Genomic DNA, 18,315 nt, shown 5'->3' with positions numbered 1-18,315 from the left:
GACCCTCGTGAGGGAAAAGCGGTAGAAAATGAATGAATGAATGAATGATTCAGTTAGCATTTGTTCTGGTTAGAGTTGGACCTCATGGAACAAATGGATGAGTAAGGTTCCACTGTAGTGAGCTAACTTTCAGCACATTTCCACATTGTAGCCTGAGTACAAATTTCCTTTTAAAAATACAATTAAGCAAGAAAATGAATGAATGAATGATTCAGTTAGCATTTGTTCTGGTTGGAGTTGGACCTCATGGAACGAATGGATGACTAAGGTTCCACTGTAGTGAGCTAACTTTCAGCACATTTCCACATTGCGGCCTGAGTACAAATTTCCTTTTAAAAATACAATTAAGCAAGAAAACTAGAATAAAGTCATCCAAAAGACCAAAAGTAAAAGTTTAAATGTCAAAGCTTAGATTTTTTTCAGTATGGAGGAGTAAAAAGAGGTTCTACTTTATGACTTGTTAAGAAAAAAAGAATTGAAAAAATGAAAACTTGAGCTGAAAAGTCCATCTCACTTGATGTTATCCAGACGGCTGGAGTCAGGCTTGAGCGCCGATGAGTTTCGAATCATCTTGTGTAACGTGATCATCAGGAGAACGAGGTTGAGCTGCAGACAAGACGGAGGGAGAAGAATCGAATGAATGTGCAGCCGGGCGTGCTGTGACGACGCCCGCCTTTTTGCACTCTTGATAACCTCAAAAGAAAGCGTTTGTGTGCAATATTGAAAAGGAGGGAGCCATCACGCTGGCAGACGGTGTAAAGTTAATACCATAATAACAAATGAAACGGGTCCAATGAAGCTCCAGATGAAGTAGTTATCCACTCGTAGCCAGCATCTGGAGTGGCACAGAGGAGAGGAGTATTAGACCAGGGAAAGGCATGCCCACGCTATTTATCTGTCTCGGTGGATTATTATATGAAGGCTAATCATCAGGCTTTAGCTCCAAGTGTCGGACCACAAGGAGGTGCAAGAGTTCCACTCCATACTACATTCCCTTGCTTCGAGAAGAGCCTACTACTACTACTCAATTTGGCACGTACGCTTTCTTGGTCCCGTAGCTCCTGTAGTCTATCGCCGCCGAGATGCCCACCACCAGAGCCGGGAAGCAGTAGCCGCACAGGTAGTAGTACTTTTTACGGGAGTACTCGCTCTCAAACACCTCCACCAGCATGAGATAGAGCTGGACGCCCTCCAGACACATCCAGGAGAAGGCAGCCAAGAAGAAGAAATGCAGAAGTCCAGCGAAAATGGGACAGGCGATCTGAAGCAGGAAGGAGGAAGATGGAAAAGTGTGAAAAAAAGAAGAGAAAGTAACTACTGATGTGGTATCTTCCCAAGGGACAATACTTAGAGTAGTCAGTGTACAGCTGGTATAGCAGTGTAGATGTACTACTCACTAAAAAAGTCGACCCATATCCATTATTACCAGGGAGTACCGAGATGACTGTGTCAACACGGGATGATGGTCTCGGGCTGCATGAGTGCTGCTAGTTCATAGACTGTGACATTCATCATTCATTCATTTTCTACCGCTTATCCTCATGAGTGTCACGGGGGGTGCTGGAGCCTATCCCAGCTGTCTTCGGGCGAGAGGCGGGGTACACCCTGGTCTGGTCACCAGCCAATCACAGGGCACATACAGACAAACAACCATTCACACTCACATTCATACCTATGGACAAATGAAGCCTACACAGCATTGACTTCCTGTTCAATGCAAAATAACAATCAAAATAAAAGCATGGCAAATTAGCATAGCTAATATCATTCAATCATTCATTTTCAACTGCTTATCCTCACAAGGGTTGCGGGGGTGCTGGAGCCTATCCCAGCTGTCCTCGGGCGAGAGGCGGGGTACACCCTGGACTGGTCGCCAGCCAATCACAGGGCACATATAGACAAACAACCATTCACACTAACAACCTAGCATGTTTTTGGAATGTGGGAGGAAACTGGAGTGGAGTGGCGCTATCATGGAAACCCATGGTAGCTCAAATACAACTCTATGATGGTCACATCTGAAGGTGATGGAGTGGGACTTGAATCCAATTGAGCAGAAGGACAAAAGGAAGGAAGAAAGGAAGGATGAGTCGTGAAAGGTGTTGAACATCCACCAGTGATGTCATCACGGATGAGTGGAAGAGTATTCCAACTCTGGTCAATTCATGTTCCACTCGATGAACTACGGTTCCCTCAGTGTCAGCAGCACTCATGGACGCTACCACCATTGTGATCGACTGTCTTGCGACTGACTTTACGTTTTACTTTAGGGACAGTGGTTAACTTGAATGCTAAAAATGCTTAATACGGTGGTGAGAGATTATTTTTATTATTTTTAATGAGAGAAATTAGTGCTTTTATTTTAATTATTATTAACTATAATAAATATAATATAATAATAATATAATTATTATTAATTAATCTTATTAATTATTATTTTATTTTATTATTATTTATTACTTTCATTATTATTATTATTATTATTAATAATATAACAATTATTAAATAATCTTATTAATTATTATTTTATTTTTATTATTATTTATTACTTTCATTATTATTTTAATTGGCAGCTATGTAGAAAATAATAGCTGTGGGTTCATTCGTTTCCAGTCAATGGTAAATCTATACTGCTGTACAGTACTTACAGTACGGTACTCCCTCGTTTATCACTGTTCATTGGTTCCAGGTAATGTAACGTAAGGTAATGTCTCATCAATGTTTTGACTGCGATACGGCATATCGCTTATATCACCTGCGATATTACAAACAGTGGCAAGCTCGAATCGACTCACATGGTAGTCCGTCTTGTCGATGCCAATCAGGAAGAGGAGCTCGGCGATGAAGAGGTTGACGTACAGGTTCTTGTGGATGGTGTTGCGGTCGGTCTGCAGGCCGCGCAGGAAGCAGAACGTGGAGATGCAGATGGCAAGGCACACCAATGAGATGACGATGCCCACCCAGGTGATCACAAACAGGATCAGCTCGTGCATGTGGCCCTGGAACTGAGATAAGGTTGATTGGAGGGGGGGGGGGGGGGGGGAACAAATGAGACAAATTGAAGAGGCAACAACATCAGACAAAAATGCGAGGGCGACGGAGGGATGAGCGATGAGAAACGAGGGGTGTGGGGGTGAAACAATATGCGGATAGACAGACAGAACAAAGAGAGAAACATTGCTTTATTTAATATTTGTAAATATATGCAAAGAGCTAAAGTGTGAAGACAAGAGACAAGATGTCCTGAGTGAAAGGGAAAAAAAAAAGACATTGAAATTCATGTGAATGTCAGCCTGAAATAGCGGGACAGGAATTTGTAAGCCTCTCTGAATGTCAGCATGAAAGACGGAGAGAGAGAAATATTTCAAAACAAAGAGCTTGTCAAGCCTGGAGAGCATTAATGTGCGCCCATCTGCATTAATTACTCCGCTCCCGCTGCCGGACTGCCTGTCCATTAATGGCGGGCCACTGGCAGACATTTCCTTCATCACTGATCAGGAAAATTAACAATCAATTACCCATTCATTGCTAATATTCTTATATTCATTATCATGGCAGAAAAATAGGAAAAAGGACACGTCTCAAATATTAAGTTAGAATGCAACCATGGCCAACAAATAGCTGAGGTTCCGAGCTAACTGTCAGCTGTCTTCGACCAAGAGGCGGGGTACACCCTGGACTGGTGGCCAGCCAATCACAGGGCACATATAGACAAACAACCATTCACACTCACATTCATACCTATGGACAATTTGGAGTCGCCAATTAACCTAGCATGTTTTTGGAATGTGGGAGGAAACCGGAGTGCCCGGAGAAAACCCACGCATGCACGGGGAGAACATGCAAACTCCACACAGAGGTGGACGAGGGTGGAATTGAACTCAGGTCTCCTATTTGTGAAACCTGTGTGCTAACCACTTGCACACCGTGCAGCCCCTAAAAGGGTTTATTTCCTTTTATTTACAAATTTGGGGAATAAAAGTTTAAAATTAAATATAGGGGTGTTATTTCATGTCTAGAGGGCTCTAATAATGCTTAAATATTCATTCATTTTCTACCGCTTGTCCACACGAGGGTCGCTGGGGTGCTGGAGCCTATCCAAGCTGTCTTCGGGCGAGAGGCGGGGTACACCCTGGACTGGTCGGCAGCCAATCACAGGGCACATATAGACAAACAACCATTCACACTCACATTCATACCTATGGACAATTAAGCTAACACTTATTTTACTGTTTTAATGCAATCTACCAGTTGTCTTATATTTAGAGCCGTCTTATGTTTGTTATGATAATTGACCTACACTATGGATGAAACACCACGTGAATGAAAGCCGGCTGGTCCACTTACATCGTTGTCGTGGTGAGTCATGAGCACGGCGAAGTTGGTGAGGTGGCTGCAGGAGCAGGTGGTGTGTGTGCCGTTGGTGTCCAGCAGCCTGCAGCCCTGCGTGGACCACTGGCCCGTCATGGTGCGTTCAGAGTAGTTCCAGAAGGAGCAGTTTGGGCTGTAGTAGTTCTCCAACTGGAAAGCAGGGAGGAACGTCGACATGACATGGATACGTTTTGGTGTAAAACTGAGCTTTATATAGTTAATCTAAATCTTATTTAACACCAGAGTGATTCAGTTATTGACTTACGGGTGCTGATTTCATGAGTTTTCATATTAATATTCTCATAAAAGAGAAATTCAAGGCTTATGAGGAGTGTTTTCTTTCATTCCTAAAACCTGATTTCCCTCTCAGCATAAAACATCTCCGTAACACCATAGAAATATGGAGTTTTCTCATGTTTCATTTAATACTACCAATTATTAATAGGGACAATTATTAACCCATTCAATAGCAAAGAGGTATTCACACATTTTTAAACACCCGCAGAAGCACACACGTGAGAATTATAACTAGTTCATCGTGTTATAGGTGCAAATAAATTGTAATTTTGATATAAAATAACCACTTTTGTATAGTTTATACTGCGATATGGTGTCCAAGTTCTGCTTGAAATATTATGCTGGTATCTTGAAGTGTATATGAATGTTCAAAATGAAGTAATTTTGATTGTTTTTGTTTAATTTAGTTTTTAACTTTATGTGCTGATTTCATTGAATGCAGCAGCAGCAGCCATGTGACATTTAAAGATATTGTCTATCTCATACGTGACAATACTGCCAAAATATGACATCATCTGATGAGTGTTGTCGTTCTGTGTGTCTACTTTAACGTGGACATGTGGAGCAAGGCCTCGCACCACTTGGAGATGTCTGAGCGTGAAGACCACCGGCTCAGTGAGGAACACACGGCTGGATTCTTTGTTAATAGAGGCGGAGATCACGTGGGAATTGACGGCCAGGCGCTTCCGACCGTGGCCAGACTGCAAGTCCATCTTGACGGTGGCGTTCTCGGTGGACAGGAAGGACCCGAGGTGCTTGTACAAGATGAAGACCACCTTCACTTGCCCTGTGAGCGGCAGAAAGACATTTAAAAAGGGGAAGGGGGTAACCAACAAACGGGGATGTAATATGGTAATGGCGGGAAGAATGACAGATTTGGAGGGTGGGGAGTGACGGGGCGAGACAAAGAGAGGGAGTCAGTGAAGGTTAGAATGATGGTAAGGAGCGTTTCATTTGGATGGGCGGCGGAGAGCCAGATTTAATGTGGAGGGCAATGGAACATTCATCCCTCAAGCATTCGCACATCTCTTATTATTCCATATGAATATTTCATGTGCGTTTGTTTCAATCATTCTAATCTCGTTCCCGCCGCAGAGCCGCGCCGAGACAGAAAACAGAGATTGGAAGAGAGGGGGAGAGGGGGGATGGCACCCAAGAGGAGGAGATTGTGATCTACATGCCTGCCCGGCTATTCTATTAAGACTGCTGTTAAGAAACCATCAAGGAAAGGAGAAAAAAAAAAAAAAAAAAAAAGAAATTGTCTCAGCGCTTTTGTTAATCTGATTAGACAACTATTACCACGCACTAACTTTGCATATTGCTTTCTGCCTGCATAAAAATGCAAATGGACCCCGGAATAGAAGTAGTTGGAGGGTGCTGACCGTTACGACTGTACTGTTTGATGGTGGACGCCGACAGATGGATGGTGCTGTCGTTGCCGTAGTTGAGCGGGAAGGACAAGTCCTGCAGGTCCATCTCCGTGTTCAGGACGTGGACCTCCAGATCTGCAGGCAGGAATAAAGTACACAACATCATTATTATTATTATTACTCATAAGATATAATACATTTCTTATTATTCCTTCCACCTTCCAGTTCTTTTGTTTTGCACCACAAAACTCTTTTTTTGGGGTTTGTTCCAGCACTAAACATCTAAGTTACACCACAAAAGGCAAATCAGGCCAGTTGTCCTTGTATTTTCATGGATAATTTAATGTTATGGTGCACTCCCATAAATTATTAGTACTGTACAAAAGAACAAAAAAACACCCAACAAAATAATACACAGGCGAGCATAGCTACACAGAGGAAGGACAACAACACTTTTGTTCTTTCTTTTGTTAACTTTTTGCCCTTCTTTATGTTTTTTCTTATGCTAGTGCATCAAAGAAAAGGAAAGCCATCACCGTGGAAGTAAATATAGACATGGTAAAATGCTCAGAATACTATTAAATCCTATTTAATCTATTTGTTACTGCATTTCACATGTCCTTCACGTTTTTTGCATACAATGTGACTGACAGACGTAGGTATTAATTTAGGTGTAGTTAGTTTTAGTTTCGACTTAGACTAATACTAAACAAGGAATTAAAACACTTATACAATATATACAATATTTGTAAAGGTTGTAAAATTATATATATTAATGATTAAAAAATGTATGAAAAATGTTGCACACATAAAACATTTTTAAAAAGCATAATATTATGAGAACTATGATAAAATAATTGGAAAACAATACCGGGAAAAAAGTCGTTTTTCAAATGATTGAGCGAAATACATTTTTTATAATTAATTTTTTATTGTAATTATTATTTTTTGATATTATTTTTATTAATTTTATTATTATAATTAGACATTATATATGATTATATTTTTATGATAATATATATGATATATATAGAATACTTACTAGAATACTTACTTTCTAAAAATTACTAGAATAAAATAGTCACCTCCCAAGAAATAATGAAAAATGTGAAAATTTTTATGAAAATAAAGTAGTATTTTATTGCAATAATATTCATATATTGATACTGATTTGATTGTATTGTTATTTTTATAATTTTGTTACATAAAATAAAGTTTGAGAGAACAGTGTTGCACACATAACATTTTTTTAAAAAGCATAATATTATGAGAACCATTGTAAAATAATTGTAAAACAGTACCGGGAAAAAGTAGTCTTTTTCCAAATGATAAATACTGTTTTTTAAATGATTGAGGGAAATTATTGTATTATAAAGAAATTATATATATTAACAAAAATTATATATATTTATATATTCATTCATTCATTCATTTTCTACCGCTTTTCCTCACGAGGGGGGTGCTGGAGCCTATCCCAGCTGTCTTCGGGCGTAAGGCGGGGTACACCCTGGACTGGTGGCCAGCCAATCACAGGGCAGATATAGACAAACAACCATTCACACTCACATTCATACCTATGGACAATTTGGAGTCGCCAATTAACCTAGCATGTTTTTGGAATGTGGGAGGAAACCGGAGTACCCGGAGAAAACCCACGCATGCATGGGGAGAACATGCAAATTCCACACAGAGATGCCCGAGGGTGGGATTGAACCCTGGTCTCCTAGCTGTGAGGTCTGCGCCTAGACCACCGTGCCGCCCTCTATTAATATTATAATATATATAATATATATATTATAATATAAATAATATATATCGGATACTAAAGGTTGTGAAATTACTAGAAAAAAAATAGTCACCTCCCCCAAAAAATTTAAAATGTCACCTTTTATGAAAATAAAGTAGTATTTTATTACTACGATATTAATATATTAATAATATTTGAATTTGTATTGTTATTTTTATAATTTTGTTACATTAAATAATGTTTGAGAGAAGAGTGTTACACACATAAAACATTTTTAAAAGCATAATATTAAGAGAACCATCGTAAAATTATTATAAAACAATACCAGGAAAAAAGTCGGCTTTTTCAAATGATTGAAGGAAAAAAGTAAATTATAAATAAATTAAAATACAAATTTTGAACCTTCATATTGATTCATCCCCATGGAAGTAATAATAAACCCCCCTATTGTTTACAATGGAAGACGTTTTTATTACTATTACATTGACACTTAAAGGGCCAGGTTCCAATTATTCACGCTCATGTAGGATTCCATTACATGTTTCCTCGGATGCTTGCGAGTGACAAAGTGGTGGCAATCTTACCGATGTTGGGCGCTCGGTCAGAGAAGCGACTGCCATACATGTTGTTGGCCAGGAGGAAGGCTCCTTTCTCCAGGATGTCCACCAACATGGTGGCGATGTGGGCCTGCTCTGTGCTGTTCATGTCCTGCCAGGAGTCCAGGGCCTCGGGACGAAGTAGGTTGTCCACCGTCTGCACCACCGCCTGTCACCAGCAGGGGGAGTATATTTATGTAGTGTATTATTAGCAGTATGACAGCCGTATTACACATTTGATTTCACACTTAAATTTTTATCTAATGGCAGTTGGTTGAATCGTGTCATTCTCTTTCACACGACGGCTAAGCTTTTTCCTGCTCGTGAAATTGGCTCCCATGGCCGCCGCAGAGGCTCATGTTGTTATTGTTTGGTGTTAAAAAAAAAATAGCGTCGCAGTTACATGTTACACAGCGGTCGGTCTGTGCAGTCCATTCTTCTTGCAACAGGAGATCAGTGTTATATTACAGTGTGCTGAAGAAAGGTCAGGACACGCTGCAGAAAGCCACATTTCATCATTACAAACACACACACACACACACACATACACAGATACAGCAGGTCTTTTCATGATATTACCTTACAGCTTTCTGAGAAACACAGATATTGCAGAAATATTGAAAAAGCAAAAAGCCTGGTAACACAAACCGCTTCATACTAACGTCAAATTAGGTTTTCCCAGAAGCAGACATATTGCATTTTGTCTTTATCGTGCAACACAATGAGGCAAAGCAGTGTGGGAAATTACAGTCAAAGCTTTGATAAATACGTGCATGATGTTTTAAAAGTATGTATCTCCTGTATGAAAAGCACGGCTGTCAGCAAGCAGAAAAATAAAAACAGTATTTGAGGCAATTGCACATAATGTCTTTGCCGAAGGGAGAAGTAGAAATGGTATGGATGTAGAGCACCATAATGTATCTCATTTGACTATTTTTTTTCTAATGCATTGCTGTTAAGGAGATAGCATGTTTGTCTGTCATCAGACAATATAAAACTTTTACAATATATTGTTTTAAGTAAAAAATTAAATAAAAAATTTATAGGACTGTATATATTTTCTAATGATTTTTTAAAATAATTTTGTACCTCCCCTCTTATGATAAAAAACTGCTTATTTATAAAAAAAAATGATGAGCAAAAATGATTAAATGATTAGTAAATATTTTTACAATATTTTACTTTATTCTTATTATTTTCTTTTTTAAGTTTAGAACAGGGATGTCCAAACTCATACTGAAAATCAAATGATGTGGGGTGGGGAATTGGGGGGGAATTTGACATTTTTATGTATTTAAAAAAAAATTGTAAAAAGGCATAAAAAAAGACAAGCATATGTTTGTTGTATTATTAGTTATTAGTATGAACATTTCAGCTTCTTTTGGCCTTTATGCTGTCTTTTCCCCATTTTTAGGTTTAATCGTATTTCTACAAAGTGCTGTAGGCCAATAACAGACAAGTTGCAGGCCTCATATTTCCCCCCGGGCCACAGTTTGGCCACCCCAAAAACATATAGTGACAGACTAATAATAATAATAAATTTTATTTGCATAGCGCTTTTCAGAGTACTCAAAGACGCTTTACAGTGAAAAAGTTGAGTTGAGTAAAAAACTGAGTAAACAATGCATTAAAATAAAATATCCATACATTCATTCAGAGCTAAAAACAAGGCTAATAGCGGACTATAGCGACTAAGTACAGGAGTAGGAATATTCAATTGTGGGGAAGCTAATGGAGTTCTTGGTGTTCTTGTGTTTCACATTAAAAACTGGGACCTGCACACTGAAAAAAGAAAAAATCTTGGCAATGGACCATTGATTGTGAGGTGTGTTATCGATCACAAGCTACAAATTCTATGTTGACAAGTATTAAAAAAAGAAAAATCCTTCCCTGAGGATTTACATCCCTCCAGTTCTCCCAAATCTCCCAGGCATTTACTGTAAAACTGGCAGATCCAAAGAGAAAATGTACCTGGATGTAGGCCCGACAGGTCCGCTCTCGCTTCTGGAACTGCAGACAAAAAAATGACAGGGGATTAAAAGAGAAAAAAACAAAAATAAACCAATCAATGCACGTCCCTGGTGGAGGAGTGCGTGCATCCTGGTCTACCTTGTTGTAGTTGCGTGCTGCTGACTCCTTGTTCCCGGGCCTGAGGGACTGGAGCTGAGCGTCCAGGATGTCCAGCAGTTGCTCAATCAGTCGCACCGATGAGCTGATGTCCCCCGCCTGGATCCGCCCTCGCGTGTGATTGGCTAGCTCGATGGCGATGTTGGCAGCGTTCTCGCCGCTCTTTATCTGGACGGTGGCACATGGAAACACTGGGTGACTGGGGTTGGATACTTACCATACTTTTGACGCTACACTAGGGGTGGGCAAACTACGGCCCGGGGGCCACATGCGGAACACCAAGCGTTTGAATCTGGCCCGCTAGTTGCTTTCTTAAGTATTTAAAATTTTAACATACAAACTGGAAACATGACTTGCAAGTTTGACGTCTTATTTAGTAAAAAAACAAAACAAAAAAATAACAAAACTGTAAAATTAAATTACATAGTTTGATGTGGTCTGATGTTTAAAGTGCTCCTGAAAAAAGAACATGACAACATACAGCTGATAGTATAACTTTTACAGATAAAATTAGACAAATAATTCAAGGAAAATTATAAACATAAAATACCGTGTGTGTGTTAAATATATGTTCTGAGTCAAAATATTTGCCCACCCCTGATCTTCACCGTAAAGCAATGGTGTCCGAAAATACAGCAAAAATATAAACATCAGCAGTAAGTTAACCCAAATAAAGTCAAAATATTACAACAAAACTGCTGCCATGTTAGCCACACGGTGGTTGAGTGGTTAGCATGTAGGCCACACAATCAAGAGATTGAGAAGAGGAAAAAAACAAATTTTTATATTTAATATTGTGGAAATAAAGTCATAATATTAGGAGGAAAATTTAAATATTGGGGGAAAAAAAATCCAAAAACAAACAAATAAATTTTTTTTTACATTTTTGGGAAAAAAATTAAAAAAACAAACAAAAAAAACCCCAAAGACGTTGATGCTAATAAAATGCTCTCACAAAGCTGAGTTTTTCTATTGAATATATATAAATTGTTAGCATATCTACATGTGTTGCTTGATATGTGCAGCTAGCATGTAGGCCACACAATCAGGAAATTGAGAAGAGGGAAAAAAAAGTTAGAATATTGTGGCAATAAAATCATAATATTAGGAGGAAAATTTAAATATTGGGGGGAAAAAATCCTAAAACAAACAAAAAAAATGTAAATATTGGGGGAAAAAAAATTCAAAAAACGTTGATGCTAATAAAATGCTCTCACAAAGCTGAGTTTTTTCTTTGAATGGATATAAATTGTTAGCATATCTACATGTGTTGCTTGATAAAATATATATAAGTAACCCTGGTATCCTTTCATTTTTCACTATGTGCCAAAAAGTTTGCACCATCCTGTCGTAAACAAATACTTTTGGATTAATGGCTAGCGATAGCGCTAACAAGTTTACCCAAATAAAGTCAAAATATTACAACAAAACAGCCGTCATGTTGTGAGTGGTTAGCATGTAGGCCACACAATCAGGAAATTGAGAAGAGGAAAAAAAAAAGTTAGAATATTGTGGCAATAAAGTCATAATATTAGGAGGAAAAGGGAAAAAAAATTATATTGGGGAAAAAAATAAAAAAAATAAAAACAAAAAACAAAGATGTTGATGCTAATAAAATGCTCACACAAAGCTGAGTTTTTCCATCGAATACATATAAATTGTTAGCATATCTACATGTGTTGCTTGATAAAATATATATAAGTAACCCTGGTATCCTTTCATTTTTCAGTATGTGCCAAAAAGTTTGCACCATCCTGTCGTAAACAAATACTTTTGGATTAATGGCTAGCGATAGCGCTAACAAGAAGTCATAGCTTGTAAAACCTTTTGCAAATCATTAAAGCTGTTTCTACAAGTCTTAAGTAGTTTCTTCTGCATTTTGTTCTCCTTATTTTGACCAAAAATTCTCCAAACTGTGACCTTAAAGCAAAAAAATCCGCACCAAACTGTGATTGTGACATCCTGTTACACCTCGAGTATTTACATAGTGGAGTTGAAACAAGCAGCTGTTCCTAAGCGAGTCAAAGAAACAACGTCGTGCGTCTGTACCAAGTACCCCAGACCTTTTCATCTCAGCCGGTCTTGTAAACAAACCTTGTAGAACACACTGTGAAGTCTGCCCGCCGCACTTCACAAATCACAGCCTGAGCGAAGTGCTGCTTTGCCTGCCGCCATCGATTTTTGCCAAAAGCAGGAGGTGTAATGGATTATTCACACCGTGATATATTTCACTGCGAGGCTTCGGCAGCTTGTGGAAGGACGCGCAAAAAAATGCCGCCGCTAATACAGTCGCCTAAATTAACGCCTGAGAGAGAGAAATACTTTGCTAACTTTTTAGAGTCTTTCGGGACATTCGGTTTCTTCTTTTGTTTTCAACCCAGTGCTGAATGAATGTAGGTTAAACTGGTTGGAGGATATTCATTTTCAAAATAATTTAGCCGTCTATGGGCGAGAGGCGGGGTACACCCTGGACTGGTCGCCAGCCAATCACAGGGCACATATAGACAAACAACCATTCACACTCACATTCATACCTATGGACAATTTGGAGTCGCTAATTAGCCTAGCATGTGTGAAATGTTTTTCTTTGAAAAAAAAAATGCATGAAAATCAATGTTCTGCCAATTATTAACCCATCTCAATAGGCAAATATTTAATATTTTATGGAAATTATCGAGTGGTTAGCACGCAGGCCTCACAGCTAGGAGACCGAGACCCGAGATCAAGCCCATCTCTGTGTGGAGTTTGCATGTTCTCCCCGTGCATGTGTGGGTTTTCTCCGGGTACTCCGGTTTCCTCCCACATTCCAAAAACATGCTAGGTTAATTGGCGACTCCAAATTGTCCATAGGTATGAATGTGAGTGTGAATGGTTGTTTGTCTATATGTGCCCTGTGATTGGCTGGCCACCAGTCCAGGGTGTACCCCGCCTATTGCCCCAAGACAGCTGGGATAGGCTCCAGCACCCCCGCGACCCTTGTGAGGAAAAGCGGTAGAAAATGAATGAATGAATTATTGTTTGCTAACAAAAAGGGCTGCACGGCGGACGAGTGGTTAGCATGCAGGCCTCACAGCGAGGAGACCCGAGTTCAATTCCACCATCTCTGTGTGGAGTTTGCATGTTTTCTCCGGTTTCCTCCCACATTCCAAAAACATGCTAGGTTAATTAGCGACTCCAAATTGTCCATAGGTATGAATGTGAGTGTGAATGGTTGTTTGTCTATATGTGCCCTGTGATTGGCTGGCGACCAGTCCAGGGTGTACCCTGCCTCTCGCCAGGTGGGATAGACTCCAGCACCCCCAAGACCCTTGTGAGGATAAGCGGTTAATTTCAGGCTGAATTCATGTTGAAAGTTTGACTTGTTTAAAGTGATATATGAAGATATATATATATATATATATATATATATATATATATATTACAACAGGTTTTGAGAAGCTAACATAACTTCACATGGTTATAAAAAAGCAGTAATTAGCTAGAAAGAGCAGATGGATCCTAATGACGGTCCATTTAAATTGTATATTAATCAGGCCAAGCCGTGGGGATATGTAAATGTATGATGCATTGTGGGGGCAGTGTCTAGGGCCACGGGGGCACGGGCCCCGGGCCCGCAGGCCAGGCGGAGCGGCTCCGGGGTCTCACCTTCTGGGCCACCTGGTTGACCCACGGGGAGGTGCAGTTGCTGAGGTCAGGACCACGCGGGTTCCATATGACCTGCTCGGCCAAACACTGGAAGGAAGCGATGCCTGGGGAGCAGAACAACGGAAAATTAAGTGTGTGCAATTAAACTTGGTATGGAATGACACTCATTCCAAAGAATGAAACTTATGAAGCGTATGAACCAATTTAGACATTTGGTTCTAGAATAAATACATTTTAGCACAACATTGGTTACACTAATGACGGTAAGAACAACAGACAATCATGTACTCCAAATACAGTATATGAATCTACAAAAAAATCTATAATATATGAAAATTGTATTCAATATTAAAAAATCAGTTAAATTTTTTTTAATATTGAATATAATTTTCACAATATATATATATCTATATATATCCATGATATATGCACTCATATTTCCATTCAAAATCTTTATTTTAAATGCATTATAATGTATTATATATACGTATATTATATTTTATATACGTATATAATGTATTATATATACGTATATTATATTTTATATATATAATGTATTATATATATATTATAATATATATATACACACACACAAAGGTAGTAAAATATTTTCCTCTTTTCTTGTATAAAATTGCTAATATAAACAATTATTTTTATTCAAAATACATTCTAAATGTGGGAAACTGTTTTTTATATGTTTATATATAATATATAATATATATATGAAAAAAATATATATGAAAAAATATATATACACACAAAGCTAGTATAATAGTTTCCCCTTTTCTTGTATAAAATTGCAAATATAAACAATTAAACAATATATAACAATAATTAACAAATATAAACAATTATTTTTATTCAAAATACATTATAAATGTATGTTTATATATAATATATATTAAAAAATATCTATATGAAAATATATATATGAAAAAAATATATATATGAAAAAAACATATACTATATATAAACATACATAAAACAGTTTCCCACATTTATAAAGTATTTTGAATAAATCGTTTATATTTTAAATTTTATAGAAGGGGAAAAATATTCTACTAGCTTTGTGATCAATTAAAAAATCAATGGGCCAGGAGTAGCTTAGTATAAAAATATTGTTTTTATCAATGAATAAAACTGCAATTTATTATTTTGCTTGCCTCATGATAAACAAGGCATGCCGAATCCATTTTAACACCAGAATATGTTTGCTTGGCTGATAAAGACTAAATAATGCAGGAAGTGGGGAGGTTGGATGGAGACAACAGCATTGGGGAAAAAAAAAACAAAACTTCCACAGCATATAAAAAATAAGGCAAGAATTCAAAAAGTCACATATGAACGCCAGCCACAAAATGTAGTACTGTACTTGGCACAGAAAAAAAAGACATCACACATGGTGTCCCCTCCCTGTCACATAAAAGCACCCGAAGGGGGAACGACTTCCACACGCTGGCTGTCATTTGCAGCCAGCGTGTTGCATTTAGTGGAGCGGGTTCACGTAGAGGACACTGCTCTGGGATCAGCCCAGAGACGAGTCCGTACGCTGACGATGCTCCTGCTAACACAAATAATAACACACGGCGGGCGGCGAGGGAAAATAAAGCCGAGAAAAGGAGTACAAAGACAACATAAGCAAGCAGACGGATCAGAGAAAGTGAGGCGTTGCATTTAAACACCCTCCACTCTTTGAGAGCTAATTTAGCGCCGCTAATGTAACCCTCATGTATTCCCGTGGAGAGAACAGGCACAAACAGCAAAAGGCAGGAAGAAAGAGCAGCTAGCTGGATGCATGTTACGGAGAATAAAAGGTAGCAAAAAAATATAAATAAATGAAAAGAAATTAAGCTTGTGTTGCTTCGGCTTTTCATTTCATTATTCGCTACTTTCAATCAGCTCGCTTTCCGCGGGCGATGAACCTTTCATTTGTGGAAGAGCAGTTTCCATCATGAAGTCCTCCAGGACGAAGACCAAAGACTTGATATTTTTCATCCACCAACATGGAAATTTAGGGTACAGAAATATCCAAGAGCTGTGGGGTGGATTAGTGGTTAGCATGTTGGTCACATAGTCATGAGATCTGGGTTCAAATCTCTGTTGGGTATGTCTGTGTGGAGTTTGTATGTTCTCCCCGTGCGTGCATGTTTTTTTTTTCCAGGTACTCCAGTACTCCCACATTCCAGGTTAATTGATGACTATGAGTGTGAACAACGTTGTGAAGCGACCACAAAGGTAACCTGAACACGGGGACTCCTTTATCTGAGATTATTATTAAGAAAATGTATAGATAGAGCAGGATGTTAGCAAGGGCAGACCCAGTAGAACCAATCTGATGGCACAACAACATTACAATTGAGGCACACAACATTGTGGAGTGACTACATTGGAGAATATTATTGAGGAAATGCAGAGAAATAGCAGGACCTTGGCAGAGGGGGGACGCATTAGAACGAATCTGATGGTACGTTGATATCAAGAATATTATGACAGCACACAACACTGTGGAATGACCATAAAGGTGACTTCACAGTACCTCTTGTACTTGACTCTCTCTGGTTCTACCATATCTTACTTATTGTGTGGAAATATGGGCTAATAACTATAAAAGCAATCTTCACTCGCTAAATGTACTGCAAAAAAGGTCAGTAAGGATAATTCATAATGCCGCCTACAGAGAACATACTAACTCCTTATTTCTAAAATCACAAATACTTCAACTTGCTGACATCATCTTCATCTTCAAACAGCTAAAATAACGCATAAGGCTAAAAATAACCAATTAGCTAAAAATGTCATCCAATACTTCTCTACAAGAGAGGAGAAATATGATCTCAGGGAAGAACTACATTTGAAACACTTATATGCTAGGACTACGTTAAAAAGCCATAGCATTTCAGTATGTGGAATCAAACCATGGAATGGATTGAGTAAGACCCTCAAACAATGCACAACGATGAGCCAATTCAAGAAACAATACAAGCAGTTGATGTTTGCTAAATACAAGGATGAAGAGTCTTGAACCAGTCATGATGTGCTATACATATCACTATATTGACACTTACTATGGTACCCATTATGTCATTGGATGGTCATATCACCTCGTACTTTGGTACGTGACAAAAAAAAAAAAACAAAAAAAAACTTAAACTATATTAGGAAAGCAGGAAGTGAACAAATGTAACAGTTACTGATTGTAAAAGTACCAGATGGAGGGGTAGGATTTAATAAGCTTTGCTTCTTCCTACTCCTTTTGGACATGTGGAACTGTGAACTGATTATGTGATGCATTCAATTGTAATCTGATGCATGTTCAAATGAAATAAAACCATTACCATTACGTTATAAAAACCCAAAAAAAACAACAACAGAGAAAACGGTTCTGCTTACCAAGAGATCCTTTGGGACAAGGCCGGTCCACCGTCTCCCCTCTCATAGTGGTAGGCCACTGGACGCCACGCACCAGCTTAGTCTCACAAACATGGGGGCCCTGTGAGGACTGAGGCGTCCAGCGAGTGACAGGCACGGTTGCTGTGATGGCCCGTAGGTCGGGGCCAGGGGGGTGGTGGTGGTTGTTGTTGTTGACAGAGCCGACAGGGCGCAGCGTGGGGGCCACGGGGCGGGCAGTTGAGGGGCTGGCGCTGGAGGTGAAGGGTCGGGCCGGGACAGTGGTGGTCACTTGAGTGGTGGTCAGAGGACCTGAGGAAAAATAAACAACAATGCCTTAAAAGCGAACATACAGTACATTTTGTGAAATCTAAGTACGCACAAAAATGCATAGAAAATCTGAAGGCACATACATAGCTCCTAGGAACATAAACATGGACACACAACACTGTGGAGCGAGAGCATAGAGAGCATATATTCATTCATCTAATACTATTATAAAGGAAATGTGGAGAAATTGCAAGAAGTAGGAAAAAGGCCGACTCAGGAAAACAAGTACTTCCTAGGAACATAAACACACAACACTGTGGAGCGAGATCATAGACTTATTCACCCGATGTTGACAACATTTGAAGAAACTGCAAGAACTAAGAAAAAGCAGACTAGGTAGAAAAAGACTCTGAAAACAAGTAGCTCCCAGGAAAATAAACATGGACACACACAACACTGTGGATTGACTAAGAAGGTGGACGGAACACAAAGACTTGTTCGAGAT

General features: G+C 38.9%; 1 protein-coding gene across 10 annotated transcripts in view; it reads right to left on the bottom strand.

Annotated features, from left to right (window-relative positions):
* adgrl1a (adhesion G protein-coupled receptor L1a) overlaps window positions 1-18,315 on the bottom strand; it is a 234,461-nt gene that overhangs the window by 15,680 nt on the left and 200,466 nt on the right. For 5 of the 10 annotated variants that reach the window (XM_078797091.1, XM_078797090.1, XM_078797097.1 and 2 more), the window contains 12 exons: window positions 17,544-17,852; window positions 14,154-14,257; window positions 10,491-10,676; window positions 10,353-10,391; window positions 8,370-8,550; window positions 6,051-6,173; window positions 5,247-5,455; window positions 4,348-4,521; window positions 2,796-3,005; window positions 1,041-1,261; window positions 769-835; window positions 515-606 (listed from right to left, as the gene is read on the bottom strand). In XM_078797091.1, coding sequence (XP_078653217.1) covers window positions 515-606; window positions 769-835; window positions 1,041-1,261; window positions 2,796-3,005; window positions 4,348-4,521; window positions 5,247-5,455; window positions 6,051-6,173; window positions 8,370-8,550; window positions 10,353-10,391; window positions 10,491-10,676; window positions 14,154-14,257; window positions 17,544-17,852 — 1,915 coding nt within the window. The remainder of the gene's footprint in view (window positions 1-514; window positions 607-768; window positions 836-1,040; window positions 1,262-2,795; window positions 3,006-4,347; window positions 4,522-5,246; window positions 5,456-6,050; window positions 6,174-8,369; window positions 8,551-10,352; window positions 10,392-10,490; window positions 10,677-14,153; window positions 14,258-17,543; window positions 17,853-18,315) is intronic. The other 5 variants (XM_078797092.1, XM_078797094.1, XM_078797096.1 and 2 more) reach the window with 1 other exon arrangement.

Source organism: Doryrhamphus excisus, linkage group LG16 (genome assembly GCF_037039965.1).
Source record: "Doryrhamphus excisus strain RoL-2023G ecotype Guam linkage group LG16, RoL_Dexc_Guam_v1.1, whole genome shotgun sequence".
Classification (NCBI taxonomy): domain Eukaryota; kingdom Metazoa; phylum Chordata; class Actinopteri; order Syngnathiformes; family Syngnathidae; genus Doryrhamphus; species Doryrhamphus excisus.
Note: the sequence above shows the minus strand (reverse complement) of the source record. Positions and strands in the feature narration are given on the sequence as shown.